The 17,379-nt window shown below is 45.8% G+C and overlaps 1 protein-coding gene across 1 annotated transcript; it reads left to right on the forward strand.

Annotated features, from left to right (window-relative positions):
• Positions 1-14,333: 14,333 nt before the first annotated feature.
• On the forward strand, positions 14,334-14,858 carry LOC135195775 (golgin subfamily A member 6-like protein 22). Its single transcript, XM_064222247.1, has one exon. It carries the CDS (start codon positions 14,334-14,336, stop codon positions 14,856-14,858), a length of 525 nt encoding a protein of 174 aa, XP_064078317.1.
• Positions 14,859-17,379: the final 2,521 nt, after the last annotated feature.

Here is a 17,379-nt window from a genome sequence, read left to right on the forward strand (position 1 = left end):
ATTCATTAGATAAAGGGATATAATGCATCGTATTATTGAGTAATATTTTCTTTTATATCTTCTTGGGCGTTGTACTTAAATTTACCTTCTCTGACTGATATTAATCTCTCATTTCATGCTTTTAACTTTCTCTCTTGTCTCCGTTCATCACTTTTCATAAGGAAATAAATCCTTAAATTGGATAAATTTATTTCCAGAATTAAAAAACGAAAAAAATATATTTATGTAGTTGCTGTATTCAGTGTGAGAGGAAGCAGAAAAAAAGGTCCCTTTCTTCATTTCACCAAAAACATTTTAAGTTCATTTGTCTCAGTCCATTGATTAGATTCATTCTGGTGAAGTAAGATCCCCCCCCCCTCCATCCCCCGCTGTCCCATGCCCCCCCCCCCCCTCTCACTTTTCCCTCTCATACACGCAAACCGAAACACATGAGATTAAGTAATTTCAAGTTTTGTGTTTTAAAATTGTCCAATTCTTGTGCAAATTCTAGATGAAAACTTTTGGCATCCGAATATTAGATTACTACTCACAAATTAAATGACAAATATTAATCTGCACAATGCTAGCTGTAAGTTTAATGCTGGAAGATATTAAAAAAGAAAAAAAATGTTTTGTTAAACGAAGCCGACTAATTTCTAGAGGGAAATGGGTAGGTTTTCGCTTCTTAGATAATAGTACATAGAAGATTACCGTAAAAATTATATTTTCTCCTCGCTGACAGATCCAAAAAATGGAAGATATTAAAAAAAAAAAAAAGTCGTGTCAATCTAAGCCGACTAATTTCCAGAGGGAAATGGGTAGGTTTTCGTTTCTTAAGTAATAGTACATAGATTCCCACTGTCAAAAATTCCACTGTGAAAATTATGTTTCCTCCTCGCTTATAGATCCAAAAAATTACATTTCATCAAAATAAACCGATCTTGGATTGCCACATAAATCATTAACCCTAGAGTCAATTGTCTGAATTGCTTAAAACAGATTCGATTTCAGACGTCCTCACTAACCGAGGTACGTGATAAATGGAATGAATTTTATTCTCAGGGAGGTTTTTGATTTGAAAATAAAACATTGAAAAATTAAATAAGATTTTAAAAAAAATAATTAGCCTGAATATGAAATTAACCTGAAAATTAACCTCACAACATCATTCCATAAACTATAAAAAAAACACTAAAAACTGAAATAATCTAAATGAACTGACCAAAATGGCGGGCGACTTTAGAACACTATTGTACTGGTCAATGAAAGATTTTTAAACCATGGTTGCCAGTAAGAATTTACCCAAAGATTAACAGCTAGTCAAACAGAAATGATGGGAAGAGGGCAGAATAATTTAAGGAAACGTAAATAGATATTAAGCGAAAGAAATTTTTTTTGCTATGGAAGTAATATACGGAGGCCACAACATGTACTGCAGAACTCAAATTCTGCACATTATTGAAGCGGCGAGTGAATGAATTTCGTATGAGTAGTGTTATCAAAAATAAACACACACACACACACACACACACACACACACACACACACATATATATATATATATATATATATATATATATATATATATATATATATATATATATATATATAAAGGTTTTTGCTATCTCGCTTTTCCACTTTCCTTCGTGTCATAAACCTTTATTTATACATAGCATCACGTTTTATATACTTCGTGATCAAGTTATTCATATATATATATATATATATATATATATATATATATATATATATATATATATATTCTATTTTTTCCAATTCCTGCCCTTTAACTCTTATTTCCTTCAACCTTTTCTTTTCCTCGTCTTATATTTTATCCAAATACCAGTCTCGCCTTTTCGCATAGGATTTTATTTTCTACAATCATTCGCTCCTTTCTGTGCTTTTTCTATATCCACTTCCTTACGATACTTCTCCAGTTTTCCATCGAGGCCCTTAAACACTTCCCCTTTGCCAATATTCGTCAAGACCCGTCAGTTATTCGATTTTGTCTCGATGGCAATGAATCAGTGACGGCTCCTTCGATTCGGCCTATACCAGGAATTAACCACCATAAAGGTATCTGGCGACGGTCCATTAGTTTGTCAGCTCTGAGGTCACTACTGTCAGTTCAGAAATGAATCTCTGAACATTTCAGGACTTGATTCGAAAGCCAGTAAAAGCTCTTTCAGTTCCATTAGTCTTCCTTCTTATTGCCACATTTTGTTGGATCATACGAGAACTAATTTGTAGAGTAAGAGGCTTTGGAATCTGGGCATTTGTTTGTTTTATCGACATGATAACTTCTGGGAAAGGGCATAGCGATAACAGTAACCGTCTAATGTAATTTGATACATAATTTTGTGTGTCCTCAGTAGTATCTCTGTCTACTTTGGTGTGTGTTACCTTCGGTAGAAATATTTACATTACTACCAAATCTTTGATAGTTTGATATCGACATGAAATTGACAAAAATTGCGCTGAAGATGATATAAATGTTATGTAGAACGATCATTAGGAATGCAAAGAAAAAACAGCCGTGCTAAGCAATATGATCTTGTGCATCACACTGAAAAGTTCGTTAATGAAGTACCCGAAAACCTTATACAGTGATACAGTAACGCCTTTGAGAACCAGACCTGCAGATTACCCTGAGCCGCCCGTTGTCAGGATCTCATCGAGATTACAGCAAAGGGTCATAAACCTTTGAAACCAATTGCCCTAATTTTAGTGGGAAGAGCGCAGGCAAATCAATAATGGCTGCCTGAGAACCATCACCACGGCCTTAAAACAGTTTCATAACCTCCGCCTCAGCAAAAAATGCAACTTGAATTGCCTTATAATCCTTTATAATTATTACGAGCCGTTTAATGAACATATAGACACATCTCTCTCAACAAACAACAAACTTCTTAACAATATATTTCAACTTTCGTCGAGATTATGTGGATTTAAAGGCCATATTTCAAACTGCATGTGCTTTTTAAAGTAAATGTATATTTATCTGTATGAAATTAAAACGTTCATGCACCACTTTGATGAAAGGAACATTGAATACTATTACCTGATCTTTTCCATGCTATTATAAATTAAACTCAGATGTTGTAGCCGTAACTTTTAATGATATGTGTTTACGAGAGAGTTTCCTCTTAAATATTAGTAATACTATTCATACAAATTGCATTCATTAACATCTGCTATAGTTACCTGAAAAATTGATGAACCTGGTTACAAATCGTTTTTAGGATGCTTATACCCATTTACTATTCTCTCGCCCTTTCCATTCATAGAAAAAAAAAAAAAAACTACAAAAACGGACGCTCGTATTTTACTTACTCCAGTTTGCTTGTTTTATTATTGAGATACTAACGCACATTCATACGATTAGTCTCAAGCTTGTCACATAAGAATTCCTTAACAATTACTATATAATGTTCATACCCTTTCCTTTATCCAAATCTCATCTGCTCTTCCCATATTTAATACCTGTGTCATATCTCTTACTTTCTCAATAGAAATCTTAACGTGCCCTTTCTTTTTTTATGTGGTTAACGTTCTCATGCTCTACGATTTTTGGTGCCATCACCACCATATATTCAATAAAAATGAAAGTGAAAGAAATATAGCAATGAAAATTTTATTTAAATTGATATAGTTTCATTCAGAGCCGTTGCAAAAATCTGTTAATGTCTACTGTTTCATTTCTTTGAAAGTATTTCTTTTGCTTCATTGTGTCATGTTTATTTTCAAAAGGAATTCCTTCCGTAGCTTTGGACAATAGTTCATGTAGTGCATATTTATCAATTTTAAAAGATTAAATAGCACAGAAAATCCCTTCCGGTCATAAAACTCTCAATGTGATGAACCGCGCTTTTATGGACCTATCAACCTTGCCTTCAGTGAGTTTAATTAAGGTTCAATGGCGTAATTATGCTTTTTAAAAACCTTTCAAGTCATTTTTTTATCTTCCGGTCGTAACGGCCCCATCGTTGAAAAGGAACAGGAAGAAACATTAAAGATCCGAATTATGAAAGACTTCATATCCGACTATTTTCAAGTCTTGAGAAAGGTGTAGATTGCCCAAAAAAATATTTTACTACTATTAAATAAATCTGCTTATGTTTAGCCTCAACTTGGAGCAGATTTATTGAAAAATAGTAAAATATTTTTTCTTGAATGCTATATTTCGTTAATGAGTTCTAGATAAGCTGATATAGTACTTGGAGGGGTCTTCCATGATTCAGCTTTTTATTTTTTTCTGTACCATTTCAAGAATGAGTGGTTATGATAAAAAATAAGTTTTTAACAACCTTCATTACGCCATTTCGCGTTAATTAACACTCATTAAAGGCAAGCTAACGAGTCTAAAGAGCGCAGTTCTTTACACTGAGACCATCATGACCGAAAGGAATTTTTTTATGCCATTTTATGATACAAAATTGTCAGATATTTGCTTCATGAACTACTTTACCCAGATATTTAAGGAATCTCTATTGAAATAAACGTAATGAAATAGGATAAAAGAAAAAGTTGATGGAAATAAACCAAGGAAAACTAACAGACTTTTCTCAAAAGCTATGAATGTAATTATATACATGTTAGTGATCACATCATAGCGATTCATATATACGCATTATGCTATAAATGTCCTTTAATATCTAATTCGCTCTACCTCAGAATTACTATATTTTCATATACTAATAGAAGGGGAATTTTTAGTTGATGATAATTTCGTGGCCAAGAAATCAGGACGTACAGTGAAGGGCCTCTAAATACGCTTCACTGTACGTCCTGATTTCTTGCTTTCATTTCACTAAGCTGTATGCCATCCATTGTAATTCACGGGACATTTCCCCTCTTAAAATCACAGTTGTGTCCCGCCCAAACCACCACCTCCATTACGGCCATAAAAAAATCAACTAACTCAATTGAATCCGCGAGACCTCGTAAAGCAAAATATATAAACACGGAACAACATCCAGTCAGAAACCATCGAAATGAGTTGTAAATTAAATGTTAATTTCAGTTATATTAACCTAAGCTCTAACAGTGGGTTTATATTTATTTAATTATGAGTTTTGGCCGTAGACCTTTCTAAGCCTTTTTTAATCCCTGTGTCGAAAATAGCTCCGAGTAACGCAACGAGTTGATGTTGATGTTCACACATTCGTTCCATGTTACGTGGAGTAGATTTTGACTTCCGTTAAAAATGAAGAAGATATATATACACTGATGCTGTGCCCGCCTTGAATCTGATTATTTACCTTTTGCCTGCCATATATCATTTTGCAATTCCTCATTCATATTCGCGAATATGAGGATGCTAATGGGTTTTAATTCATTCGTATTTTTAATATTATGCTGCGTGAAGAGATTTATTGCTATTATCGGGATTATTTTAATATTATCGAAACTCAGTCTCAATAATTTATATGCGCTCACTATTTTTAACTGAATTGGAACGGAAAATAGATAGATTTAAACCCCTCTCATTCCCTTACCTTCCTATACCTCCATTCATATCTTTCCACCATCTTGGTATCCACCCTCCATTAACAATTAATTCATATTGCAACTGCGAGGTTTTCCTTTAGTTATACCTTCCTGTTACACCTTCTCAGTTTCCTTTCCGGTGCTGAATGACCTCATAGGTCCTACTGGTTAGCCTTTGGCCAAAAACTTTGTATTCCACTCCAATAATCATGGTTTGACTTCGTCCCATAAGACGCTTCAAATTTGCCAGTAGCATTTAGATAAAATATTTTTTCAGCAATAAGAGATCATACATCTCAAATGTAGCTTCCCTTAAGCTACATAGTTAATCACCGATCTGAGGTTCGTTATTCACAGATGCTCATTGTCACTCATCTCCTCCTCTCATTAGCCTACTAATTCTCTACGACTTTTTTGAATGCTTAACTTGATGAAAGCTCAATAACAACGCTACTTTTGCTAATGTTCTGTTCACCAACATCACCATACTTTATTTTCTTGTTATTGAAAATTGCATCATTCGTTTGATCTACTGTTACATAACGACAAGAAAACAAATGCCCAATGGAGTCCTGTCACTAACGTCATCTTGGAAAATCGTTCATTTTAGCTAAGTCTCCCTTATTATCGAAGAAAATGGGTTAGGGTGGGGGATGGGAGTCGCGGAACAGCCTCTGTATGCGGCAAAGGTGTAAAAACTATTTCAACTAAAACCACTGAATATTTGAACACAGAACATCGGCACTTTACGCTGTTTTGTTCACTAGCTACTTACGTGTTTATATATCCATGTTAATCCGCATAACAGCTTAGAACACAAGAATAACGGCACAAGAATATCGGGACAAAATCAGTGATCTCCAGAAACTGACGTTTGTTTACCTTGTCTCGACTCAGCTCCTTTTTCGTCGCTGTTATAAAATAAAGGGTGACACCCGTGGTTAAAGAACCTTTATAGATGAAAGGATGACTTCGGTCGTTTTAAAACGGTCTTGTCGTGTATGACTAAAGGAACGTGATAGTTTAACGGAGATATTATATAGTTAAGAAGTGTCAGAGTTTATGAGAGGGAAAGGCCTAAGAAAGTACAATGGTGAGAAACGAGGCCAGCAGAATCTTAATAGGTGAACCCACGGGGACTTGAAATTTTTGTCGAGTGCGCATCCATGCCGCCAATAGGTTCAAAGGAGGTCCAAGGCTGAACCTTGGGTCGGGCTGTAATGAACGAGGCAGATGCTTAGACATCCATCTCTCCCCCTCTCACTGCCTTGCTCTGTCCCAAGGTCATATCGGTCCAATAGAAAGCTCTGACACCAACTTATCACGATGCCTAGTTGCGCAGTGAGTGACTGGAACAATTATTCGATAGGTAAATCAATTTATAATTATTATCGGTTTCCGAAAGATGAAGAAACACAAGACAAATGGATTCAGCTGTACGGGAAGAAGGTTAATTTTAACCCCATGACGCAGCGGATATCAAGAGTAAAATAATAATAATAATTAAAACATTATTATTATTATTATTATTTAGGAAGCAGACCCTCTCTCAAGCATACTTTATTAAAAGTAATGGCTACTTCAGCAGCATTACACTTGTAGAGATTCTTCTCTATTTTGCGAATAGCGGCTTTTTCAGTGCTACTTAAACAGGCTAGTAGAGCGCCTATAGAGGTCATGGTAAAATACAGGGTCAAAATAGGTGTATATATTTGAATTTTACAGATAAACTATGATACCATAGTTATCAAAGTTATTAACGATTTTCTCTCTCTCTCTCTCGCTCTCTCTCTCTCTCTCTCTCTCTCTCTCTCTCTCTCTCTCTTCTTAAAGCGAGCTTTCGTCTGGAGCTGCCAGACATCCTCGGGCTGGGAAGCTGAGGGTGGACTGATCTTGGTGCAGTGTCCATCCTCTTTATATCTGTGGTTGACAGCAGGGGGTCTGCCCCATGCTTGTCTCCTATTGGCTGGTGGCGGTGAGTCTTGTTTTCATTGGCTGCCTGAGCCAGGTCTCAAGCCACTTTCTTCGAGCCGATGGTTGCGTTGCAGCATATCCTGCAGCCGCCTGACCTCCTAAGCAGCGCTGTAACATTGATGGGCGTTGCGCTACGCTGTGGGACGTCACGACTACTTTGATTTCCATCGGCTGCAGGAGTACCTAACACCCACCCCCCCACCTAACCTAACACCACACCCCCACCTAACCTAACCCCCACCTAACCTAACACCACACCCCCCCTAACAAATATCACCACAACCCCCACCTAACCTAAACCCCCCACCTAACCTAAAACCCCCCCTTACCCTAACATCACAAACCCCCAAAACCTAAACCTACCACCCCCACCACACCAAATAACCTAACAACCACACCCCCCACCTAACTACACCACCACCCCACCCCCCTAAACCTACACCACCCCCACCCCTAAACCTACACCCCCAACCCCCTAAACCGGTAACCCACCACAAACCCCCACCTAACATCACCACAAACCCCCAACCCCCAACCTAAACCCCCACCCCCAACCTAACCTACCCCCACCTACCTAACATCACACCCCCACCTAAACCCCCTAAACACCACACCCCCCACCTAAAAACCTATCACCCCACCCCCACCCCTAAACTAACACCACACCCCCACCTAACCTAAACCCCACACCCCCACCTAAACCTAAACCCCCCACCTAACCAAACCCCCCCTTAACCTAACATCACACCCCCACCAACCGAACCCACACACCCCTACCTAACCAACACCACACCCCCCACCTTACCTAACCCCACCACACCCCACCTTACCTAACACCCGACACCCTAACCTACCTAAACACCACACCCCGCACCTAACCTAACACACCCCCACCTTACCTAACTCCACACCCCCACCTACCTAACCCCACACCCCCACCTAACCTAGCCCCCAAACCCCCACCCCCTAACCTAACCACCACACCCCCCACCTTAACAAACACCACCAACCCCCCACCTTAGCTAAACATCAACACCCCCACCTTACCTAACCCCCAAACCAACCCCACCAACCCCCACCTAACCCCCACCCTACCTACCTTACCACACCCCCCCACCTAAACTACCCCCACACCCCCACCTAACCTACCGCACAACCACCCCTACCTAACCTAACACCACAACCCCACCTAACTACCCCCACACCCCCACCTAACCTAAACACCACCCCCCCCACCCCCTAAACCCTATCACCGCCACCCCCACCTAACCTATTCACCACACCCCTTACCTAAACCTAACCCAACTAACTAACACCACCACCCCCACCTACCTATCCCCCACCACACCCCCAACCTAACCCTAACACCAACACCCCCCAACCCCCACCTAACCTAACCCCCACCTAACCTACCCCCCCCAAAACCTAACCAACCACCACCCCCACCAAAACCTATCACCACACCAACCCCAACCTAGAACACCCACACCCCACCCAAACCCTAACCCCACAACCCCGCCCCACCTAACCTAACACCACACCCCACCTAACCTACCCCCACCTAAAACCTACCCCACAACCCCAAATTAACCTAACCCACAAACCCCCACCAACCCCCACTAACCCCCTAACCCCCACCAAACACCCACCAACCCCCCACCTAACCTAACCCCCACCTAACCCTAACACCCCACCCCCACCTAACTAACCCCACACCCCCACCTACCCCACCCCACACCCTACCTAACCTAACACACACCCCCAACCTAACCCTAACACACATCCCCACCTAAACCTAACCCCCAACCTAACCTAACACCAGAACCCCACCTAAACCTAACACCACAACCCCCACCAACCCCCCCCTAACCCCCAACCCCTACCTAATTCACCACAAACCCCCCACCTAACCTAATCACCACCAACCCCCACCTAAACCTAACCACCACACCCCCACCTAACCAACCCCCTAACCCCCTAAACCTAACACCACACCCCCCCTAACCTAAACCCCCACCTACCTAAACCACCACACCCCCACCTAACCTAACCCCCACCTAACCTATCAACCACACCCCCACCTATTCCTATCACCCCACCCCCAACCCCAACCTACCCCACCCACCCCCACCCCACCTAACCAACACCACCCCCCACCTAACTAACCCCAGCCTAAAACCCTAACACCCCGCATACCCCCAACCTAACCTAACCCCACACCCCCCCCTAACCTAACCCCCCAACCCCCAACCTAACCAACCACCACACCCCCACCTAACCTAAACCCCACACCCCCACCTAACCAACCCCCACCAAACCTAAAACCCCACACCCCCACCCCTAAACCCTAACAAACCACCACCCCCAAACCCTAAACCTAAACCAACAACCTAACCTAACACCACAACCCCACCCCCTAACCTAACCCCACAACCCACCTACCTAACCTCACAACCCCCTCCAACCCTAACCTAAGCCCCACACCCCCACCTAACCTAACCACCACCCCCCAACCTTCCCTAACCACCAACACCCCCACCTAACCTAACCCACACCCCACCTTTACCTAACACCACACCCCCCACCTAACCTAAACCCCACACCCCACTAACCTACCCAAACACCCCACCTACCTCACCACGACGAAAAACCACCAACCTTACAACACCCACCCCCACCTTAGCTAACATCACACCCCCTAACCTCACCCCAACACCCCACCTAACCTAACCCCACACCCTACCTCACCTAACACTCTAACACCACACCCCACCTAACCCTCCCCCACACCCCCCACCTAACTCTAACCCCAACACCCCTACCTAACCTAACACAACACCCCACCTAACATAACCCCACCACCCCCACCCCCACCTAACCTAACACACACCCCCTTACCTCCTAACCACCCCCCAACCCCCCCCCCCCCCCACCCCCAAACCTAACCCCCTAACCACCCCCACCCCAACTAACCTAACCCCCACCACACCCCCCCCAACCTAACCTAACACCACTCCCCACTTAAACCAACACCACACCCCCACCTAGGCCCTAACCCCCATCCACACCACTAACCTTACCACACCCCCACCAACCAACCCCCACCCCTAACCTAACCCCCTAAACCAACCACCACCCCACCCCTAACCTACCCCCACCCCCCACCCCCTAAACCCCCTAACCCCACACCCATAACCAATAACCAAAACCCCACCACCCACCCCAACCTAAACCCTACCCCCAACACCCCCACCCCTAACCTAACCCCACCACCACCCCCACCTAACCCCCTAATCACCACACCCCCACCCTACCTAATCCACCAACCCCACCCCTTAACCCCTAAAAACTAACCCCCACCTAACCAAACCCACCACCCCCACCACCAACCTAAATTAATAACCACAACCCCCACATAACCTAACCAACCACCAACCCCCAACCTAACCTAAACCCCCAACCCCCTTAAGCCCCCTAACCCCCACCTTAACCTAAACCCATACCAACCCCCACCTAACCTTAACCCACCAACCCCCCCACCCCCTAACTAATCCACCACCACCCCCACCCCCCTTAACCTAACACCACACCCCCAACCCAACCGTAACCCCCACCAAACCCCAACCCCTAACCTTAACCAACCACACCCCCACCCCCTGAACTAAACCCCCAACCTAACCTAACCCCACCAACCCCCAACCCCTTAACCTAAAAACCACACCCCCCACCCCTAACCTAACACCCCCACCTCCCCTACCCCCACCCCACCCCCAACCTCCCCTCCCCCCCCCTCCCTCCCCCAACCCCCCCACCTCACCCTCCTTCCCCCCCCCCCCCCCCTAATAACCCCCCCCACCCCCACCAACCTCACCTAACCAACCCCCCCACCTTAACCTAACCCCCACCTTACCTAACATCACACCCCCACCTAACCTAACCCCCACCAACCAACCCCCAACCTAACACCACCCCCCACCCCCCTAAACCTAACCCCCCACCACCAAACCCCACACCCCACCTAACCTATCACCACACCCCCACCTAAACCTAACCCCCACCACCCAACCCCACCTAACCTAAACCCCCCCCCCCTACCCCCTCCAACCCCCCACCTTACCTAACATCACACCCCCACCCCAACCTAACTACACCCCCACCAACCCCCACCCTAACCAAACCACCAACCCCCAACCCTACCTCCACACCAAATCTAACCAACCCCCACCAACCCCACCTAACTAACACCACACCCCCCACCTCAACCCCCCTTACCCCAACCTAACCCTACACCTACCTAACCCCACCTAACCCCCTAACAACCCACCACCCCCACCCCCTAACCTAACCCCACCCCCCACCCCTACCCCTTATTCCCCAAAACCCCTCCAACCTAACCCTAACCCACACCCCACCTAACCTAACACCACACCCCACCTAACCTAACCCACACCCCACCTAACCTAACACACACCACCAACCTAATCTAAACACACCACCCCACCTAACCAACCTAACCCACACCCCCCTAACCTAACCACACCCACACCCCAAACCTAACTAACCCACACCCCACTCCTAAACTAAACCAACCCAACCCACCGAACCTAACACCACACCCCACCTACCTAACACCCCACCCACCCCCCTAACCTAACACCACCCCACCAACCTAAACCTACCCACCCACCCCAACCTAACCCATAACCCCACACCCCACCTAACCTAACACCACACCACACCCCACCTAACCTACCTAACACCACACTTGGGTAGTTAGGTTAGATTAGGTTAGGTTCGTAGGATTAGGTTATGCTAGGTGAGGTTGGGGTTAGTTAGTTTAGATCAGGTTAGGTTGGGAAGGTTAAGTTAGGTTGGGTTAGGTTAGCTGGGAAGGAGAAAAGGAGAGAAAGGGATGTGGACGTCTAGGGAATCTAGGATGACTACGGAAGCCTCCAGAGTATCTTTGGGCATCAGGGAAGGAGGGAAGGGGACGTGGAGTTCTAGGGATTCTATGACGACTACGGAATCCACCAGAGTATCTTTGGGTATCAGAGAAGGAGGGAAGGGGACTTGGAGGTCTTGGGCTTCTATGATGCCTACGGAATCCACCAGAGTATCTTTGGGCATCAGAGAAGGAGGAAAGGGAACTTGAAGGTGTAGGGCTTCTAGGAGGACTACGGAATCCACCAGAGTATCTTTGGGTATCAGAGAAGGAGGGAAGGGGACGTGGAGGTCTTGGGCTTCTATGATGCCTACGAAATCCACCAGAGTATCTTTGGGCATCAGAGAAAGAGGGAAGGGGACTTGGAGGTCCAGGGCTTCTATGATGCCTACGGAATCCACCAGAGTATCTTTGGGCATCAGAGAAGGATGGAAGGGGACGTGGAGTTCTAGGGATTCTATGACGACTACGGAATCCACCAGAGTATCTTTGGGAATCAGAGAAGGAGGTAAGGGAACTTGAAGGTGTAGGGCTTCTATGATGCCTACGGAATCCACCAGAGTATCTTTGGGCATCAGAGAAGGAGGAAAGGGAACTTGAAGGTGTAGGGCTTCTAGGATGACTACGGAATCCACCAGAGTATCTTTGGGCATTAGGTTCTATTCCAAGAGGACCAGACTGTGTTTGGCCATTAGGTCTCATTCCATCGGGACCAGGCTGTCTTCGGCCATCAGGTCTCTTTCTTTGACGACCAGGCCTTCTTTGACCATCAGGTCTGTTTCGTGGAGGACCAGGCCTTCTTTGGCCAGCAGGTCTATTTTGTGGACGACCAGGCCTTCTTTGGCCATCAGGTCTGTTTCGTGGAGGACCAGGCCTTCTTTGGCCAGCAGGTCTATTTCGTGGAGGACCAGGCCTTCTTTGGCCAGCAGGTCTATTTCGTGGACGACCAGGCCTTCTTTGGCCATCAGGTCTCTTTTGTGGACGACCAGGCCTTCTTTGGCCAGCAGGTCTATTTCGTGGAGGACCGGGGTATCTTTGTCCATCAGGTCCCATTCCTGGAGGACCAGGCTCTTTTTGGCCATCAGGTCCGTTTTGTGGAGGACCAGGGTATCTTCGGCCATCAGGTCCCATTCCTGGGGGACCAGGGTATCTTTGGCCATTAGGTCCAATTAGTGGAGGACCAGGGTGTCTTTGGCCATCAGGTCCAATTAGTGGAGGACCAGGGTATCTTTGGCCATCAGGTCCAATTAGTGGAGGACCAGGGTAAATTTGGCCATCATATTCAGGATACCCATATGAGTCAGATGGTTTGGTATCAGTGGTATCAGCAGCAGAGCTGCCTTTCCCCTTACGCTTTTGCCGTTTGAGTTCCTTTTCCCTTCTCTTCTCTTCCTTCTTTTGTCTCTTTTCTTCCTTTTTTTGTCTCTTTTCTTCCTTTTTTTCTTTGTTCCCAAATAATCTGTTCATTTTTAATTCATGGAAGACCATGCTGATGTAATAGACGAGAACTTCTCTATATTCCTCTAATCGTCCTACCTCAACAACAAGCCGATCAGGGTTGTGGAGGAAAGGGGAAGCATGAGAATGAGAGAAAGGAGATAATGATGCTTCAGAAAGAGGAACAGAGGGAGAGCCAATGGATTGGACCAACTCTAAAACTATGTCAATGATCTGATTGGCTATCATTTCAAGAGTCTGTATTTGTGAAAGCTCATTAATGTCCCAGTTAGAGGAGAGGAAGGAAGAGGAACCATGAGAACGAGAGAAAAGAGGTGTTGAGGGTGGAAGGGAAAGAGAAACAGGGAAGGGAGGAAGGGAAGGAGGAACAGGGAGGGGAGGAAGGGAAAGAGAAACAGGGGAGGAAGGAGAGGAAGAAACAGGGGAGGCATGGGGTGGAGTAACAGGGGAAGGAGGAGGAGGAGAAACAAGGGAGGCATTGTGGGGAGAAATGTGGAGGAAGAAGAAGAAACAAGGGGGAGAGGAGGAGAAACAAGGGAGGCATTGGAGGGAGAAACAGTGGAGGAAGAAGGAGAAACAATGGGGAGAGGAGGGGGAGATAGTGTTGAGGTGGAAAGGGAGGAGAAACAAAGAAAGGGAGAAAGGGAAGAAAGAAAAGGGGAGAGAAAAAAGGGGAGAGGAAACAGAGGAAGGAGAAAAGGGGGAGGAAACAGGGGAGGCATGGTGGGAGAACCAGAAGGAGAGGAAGGAAGAAACAAGGGGGAGCATTGGGGGTGGGGAAAACTGGTGGAGAAAGAGGGCAGAAACAAGGGGGAAAGAGGAGGAAGAAAAACAGGGAGCATTGGAGGAGAAACAGTGGAGGAAGAAGGACAAGGGGAGAGGAGGGGGAGAAATAAGGGAGGTTGGAAGGACGAAGAGAAAGAAGGAGAAGAGAGGGGGAGAGGGAAAGGCCGAGGAGAAACCAATGGAAAGAGAAGGAAGAAACAGGGGAGAGAGGAGGAAAGAAAACATTTGAGGGAGAGAGAAAAGGAGAAACAATGAGAGGAGGAGGCGAAAACAAGGGAAAGAGGCATTGGATGGAGGAAAGAAACAGTGGAGGAAGAAGGAGAAACAAGGGGGAGAGGAGGGGGAGATAGAGGGAAAGGACGAGGAGAAACAAGAAAGAGAGAAGAAAAAGGGGAGAGAGGAGGAGAAACAGTGGAGGAAGAAGGAGAAAAGAAAAAGGAGGAGAGGAGGAGGAGAAAACAGTGGAAGAAGGAGGAAACAAGGGGGGAGGAGAGGAAAAACAACGGGGAAGGGAGGCATTAGGGGGTAGGGGGAGAAACAGTGGAGGAAGAAGGAGAAACAAGGAGGAGAGGAGGAGAAACAGTGGAGGAAGAAGGAGAAACAAGGGGGAGAGGAGGAGAAACAGTGGAGGAAGAAGGAGAAACAAGGGGGAGAGGAGGGGGAGATAGTGGGAAAGGACGAGGAGAAACAAGAAAGAGAGAAGAAACAAGGGAGGCATTAGGGGGAGAAACAGTGGAGGAAGAAGGAGAAACAAGGGGGAGAGGAGGGGGAGATAGTGGGAAAGGACGAGGAGAAACAAGAAAGAGAGACGAAAAGCGGGGAGAGAGGAGGAGCAGTGGAGAGAAGGAGAAACAAGGGGGAGAGGGAGGAGAAACAGTGGAGGAAGAAGGACCAAACAAGTGGAGAAAGGAAGGAGAAAACAAGGGGGGTGGGGAAGGAAGGAGGACAAGGGGGAGAGGAGGAGAAAACAGTGGAGGAAGAAGGAGAAACAAGGGGGAGGGAAACACGAAGAGGAGAGAAACAAGAGGAGGAAGGAGAAACAGTGGAGGAAGAAGGAGAAACAAGGGGGAGAGGAGGAGAAACAAGGGAGGCATTAGGGGGAGAAACAGTGGAGGAAGAAGGAGAAACAATGAGGAGAGGAGGGGGAGATAGAGGGAAAGGACGAGGAGAAACAAGAAAGAGAGGAGAAACAGGGGAGGTAGAAGGGTGAGAAACAGGGAAGGGAAGAAGAGGAGAAGCAGGAGAGGGAAGAGGAGGAGAAACAGAAGTGGGAGGAGGGTTAGTGGTAAAAGGAGGAGAATCAGGGGGCGAATTCGGAAGGGAGGGGAAGTGGGGGGGAGAATTCAGGAGGAGTAGGAAGTGAAGGATTGGGTAGAAAGGAAAGAGGTGGCGGGTAGAAATGGGTAGAAAGGGAGAGAGATTTGGGGGTAGGATGGGTAGAAAGGGAAAGAGATTTGGGGGTAGGATGGGTAGAAAGGGAAAGAGATTTGGGGGTATGAGGGGTAGAAAGGGAAAGAGATTTGGGGGTATTTGGAGGTGTAGAAAGGGAGAGAGATTTGGGGGTAGGATGGTAGAAGGGAAAGAGATTTCGGGGGTTAGGATGGGCGGGGGTAGAAAGGGAGCGAGGATTTGGGGGTAGGATGGGTAGAAAGGAAAGAGATTTGGGGGGGTTAGGATGGGTAGAAAGGGTAAAGAGATTTGGGGGTGGTTTAGATGTAGAAATTTGAAAGAGATTTTGGGGGTAGAGGGGTAGAAAGGAAAGGATTGATTGGGGGTATGGAGGGTAGAAAGGGAAAGAAGATTTGGGGATTGGGGGGTAGGATGGGTAGAAAGGGAAAAGAGATTTGGGGGTATGAGGGGTAGAAAGGGAAAGAGATTTGGGGGTGGGAGGGAGGGGAGAAAGGGAAAGAGATTTGGGGGTAGGATGGGTAGAAAGGGAAAGAGATTTGGGGGGTAGGATGGGTAGAAAGGGAAAGAGAGGTTTGGGTATTAGAGGGGTAGAAAGGGAAAGAGATTTGGGTGTACCGGAGGGGTAGAAAAGGAGAGAGATTTGGGGGTAGGAGGGGTAGAAAGGGAAAGGGAGAGAGATTTGTGGGTAGGCAGGGGTAGAAAGGGAAAGAGATTTGGGGGTACGATGGGTAGAAAGGAAAGAGATTTGGGGGTATATTGGGTAGAAAGGGAAAGAGATTTTGGGGGTATGAGGGGTAGAAAGGGAAAGAGATTTGGGGGTAGGATGGGTAGAAAGGGAAAGAGATTTGGGGGTATGAGGGGTAGAAAGGGAAAGAGATTTGGGGGTAGGCATGGGTGAAAGGAAAGGGAAAGATTTGGGGGATGGGCGGGGATAAGGGGGTAGAAAGGGAAAGAGAATTGGGGGTAGGATGGTGGAGAAAGGGAAAGATTTGATTTGGGGGGTATGAGGATAGGAGAAAGGGAAAGAGATTTTGGGGGTAGGATGGGTAGAAAGGGAAAGAGATTTGGGGGTAGGATGGGTAGAAAGGGATAGAGTTTAGCTTTGGGGGTAGGATGGATAGAAAGGGAAAGAGATTTTGGGGGTATGAGGGGCGAAAGGGAAAGAGGTTTGGGGGTAGGGATGGGTAGAAGGACAGAGATTTGGGGGTATAGGGTTAGAAAGGGAAAGAGATTTGGGGTAGGGGGGGTAGAAAGGGAAAGAGATTTGGTGTAGGATGGGTAGAAAGGGAAAGAATTTGGGTAGGATGGGTAGAAAGTTAAGAGATTTGGGGGTATGAGGG

The sequence above is a fragment of the Macrobrachium nipponense genome, chromosome 23, assembly GCF_015104395.2.
Source record: "Macrobrachium nipponense isolate FS-2020 chromosome 23, ASM1510439v2, whole genome shotgun sequence".
In the NCBI taxonomy this organism is placed as follows: domain Eukaryota; kingdom Metazoa; phylum Arthropoda; class Malacostraca; order Decapoda; family Palaemonidae; genus Macrobrachium; species Macrobrachium nipponense.

Coding starts and splice junctions, on each gene's coding strand:
- LOC135195775 (XM_064222247.1), top strand. CDS start 14,334: ATGTGGAGGAAGAAGAAGAAACAAGGGGGAGAGGAGGAGAAACAAGGG.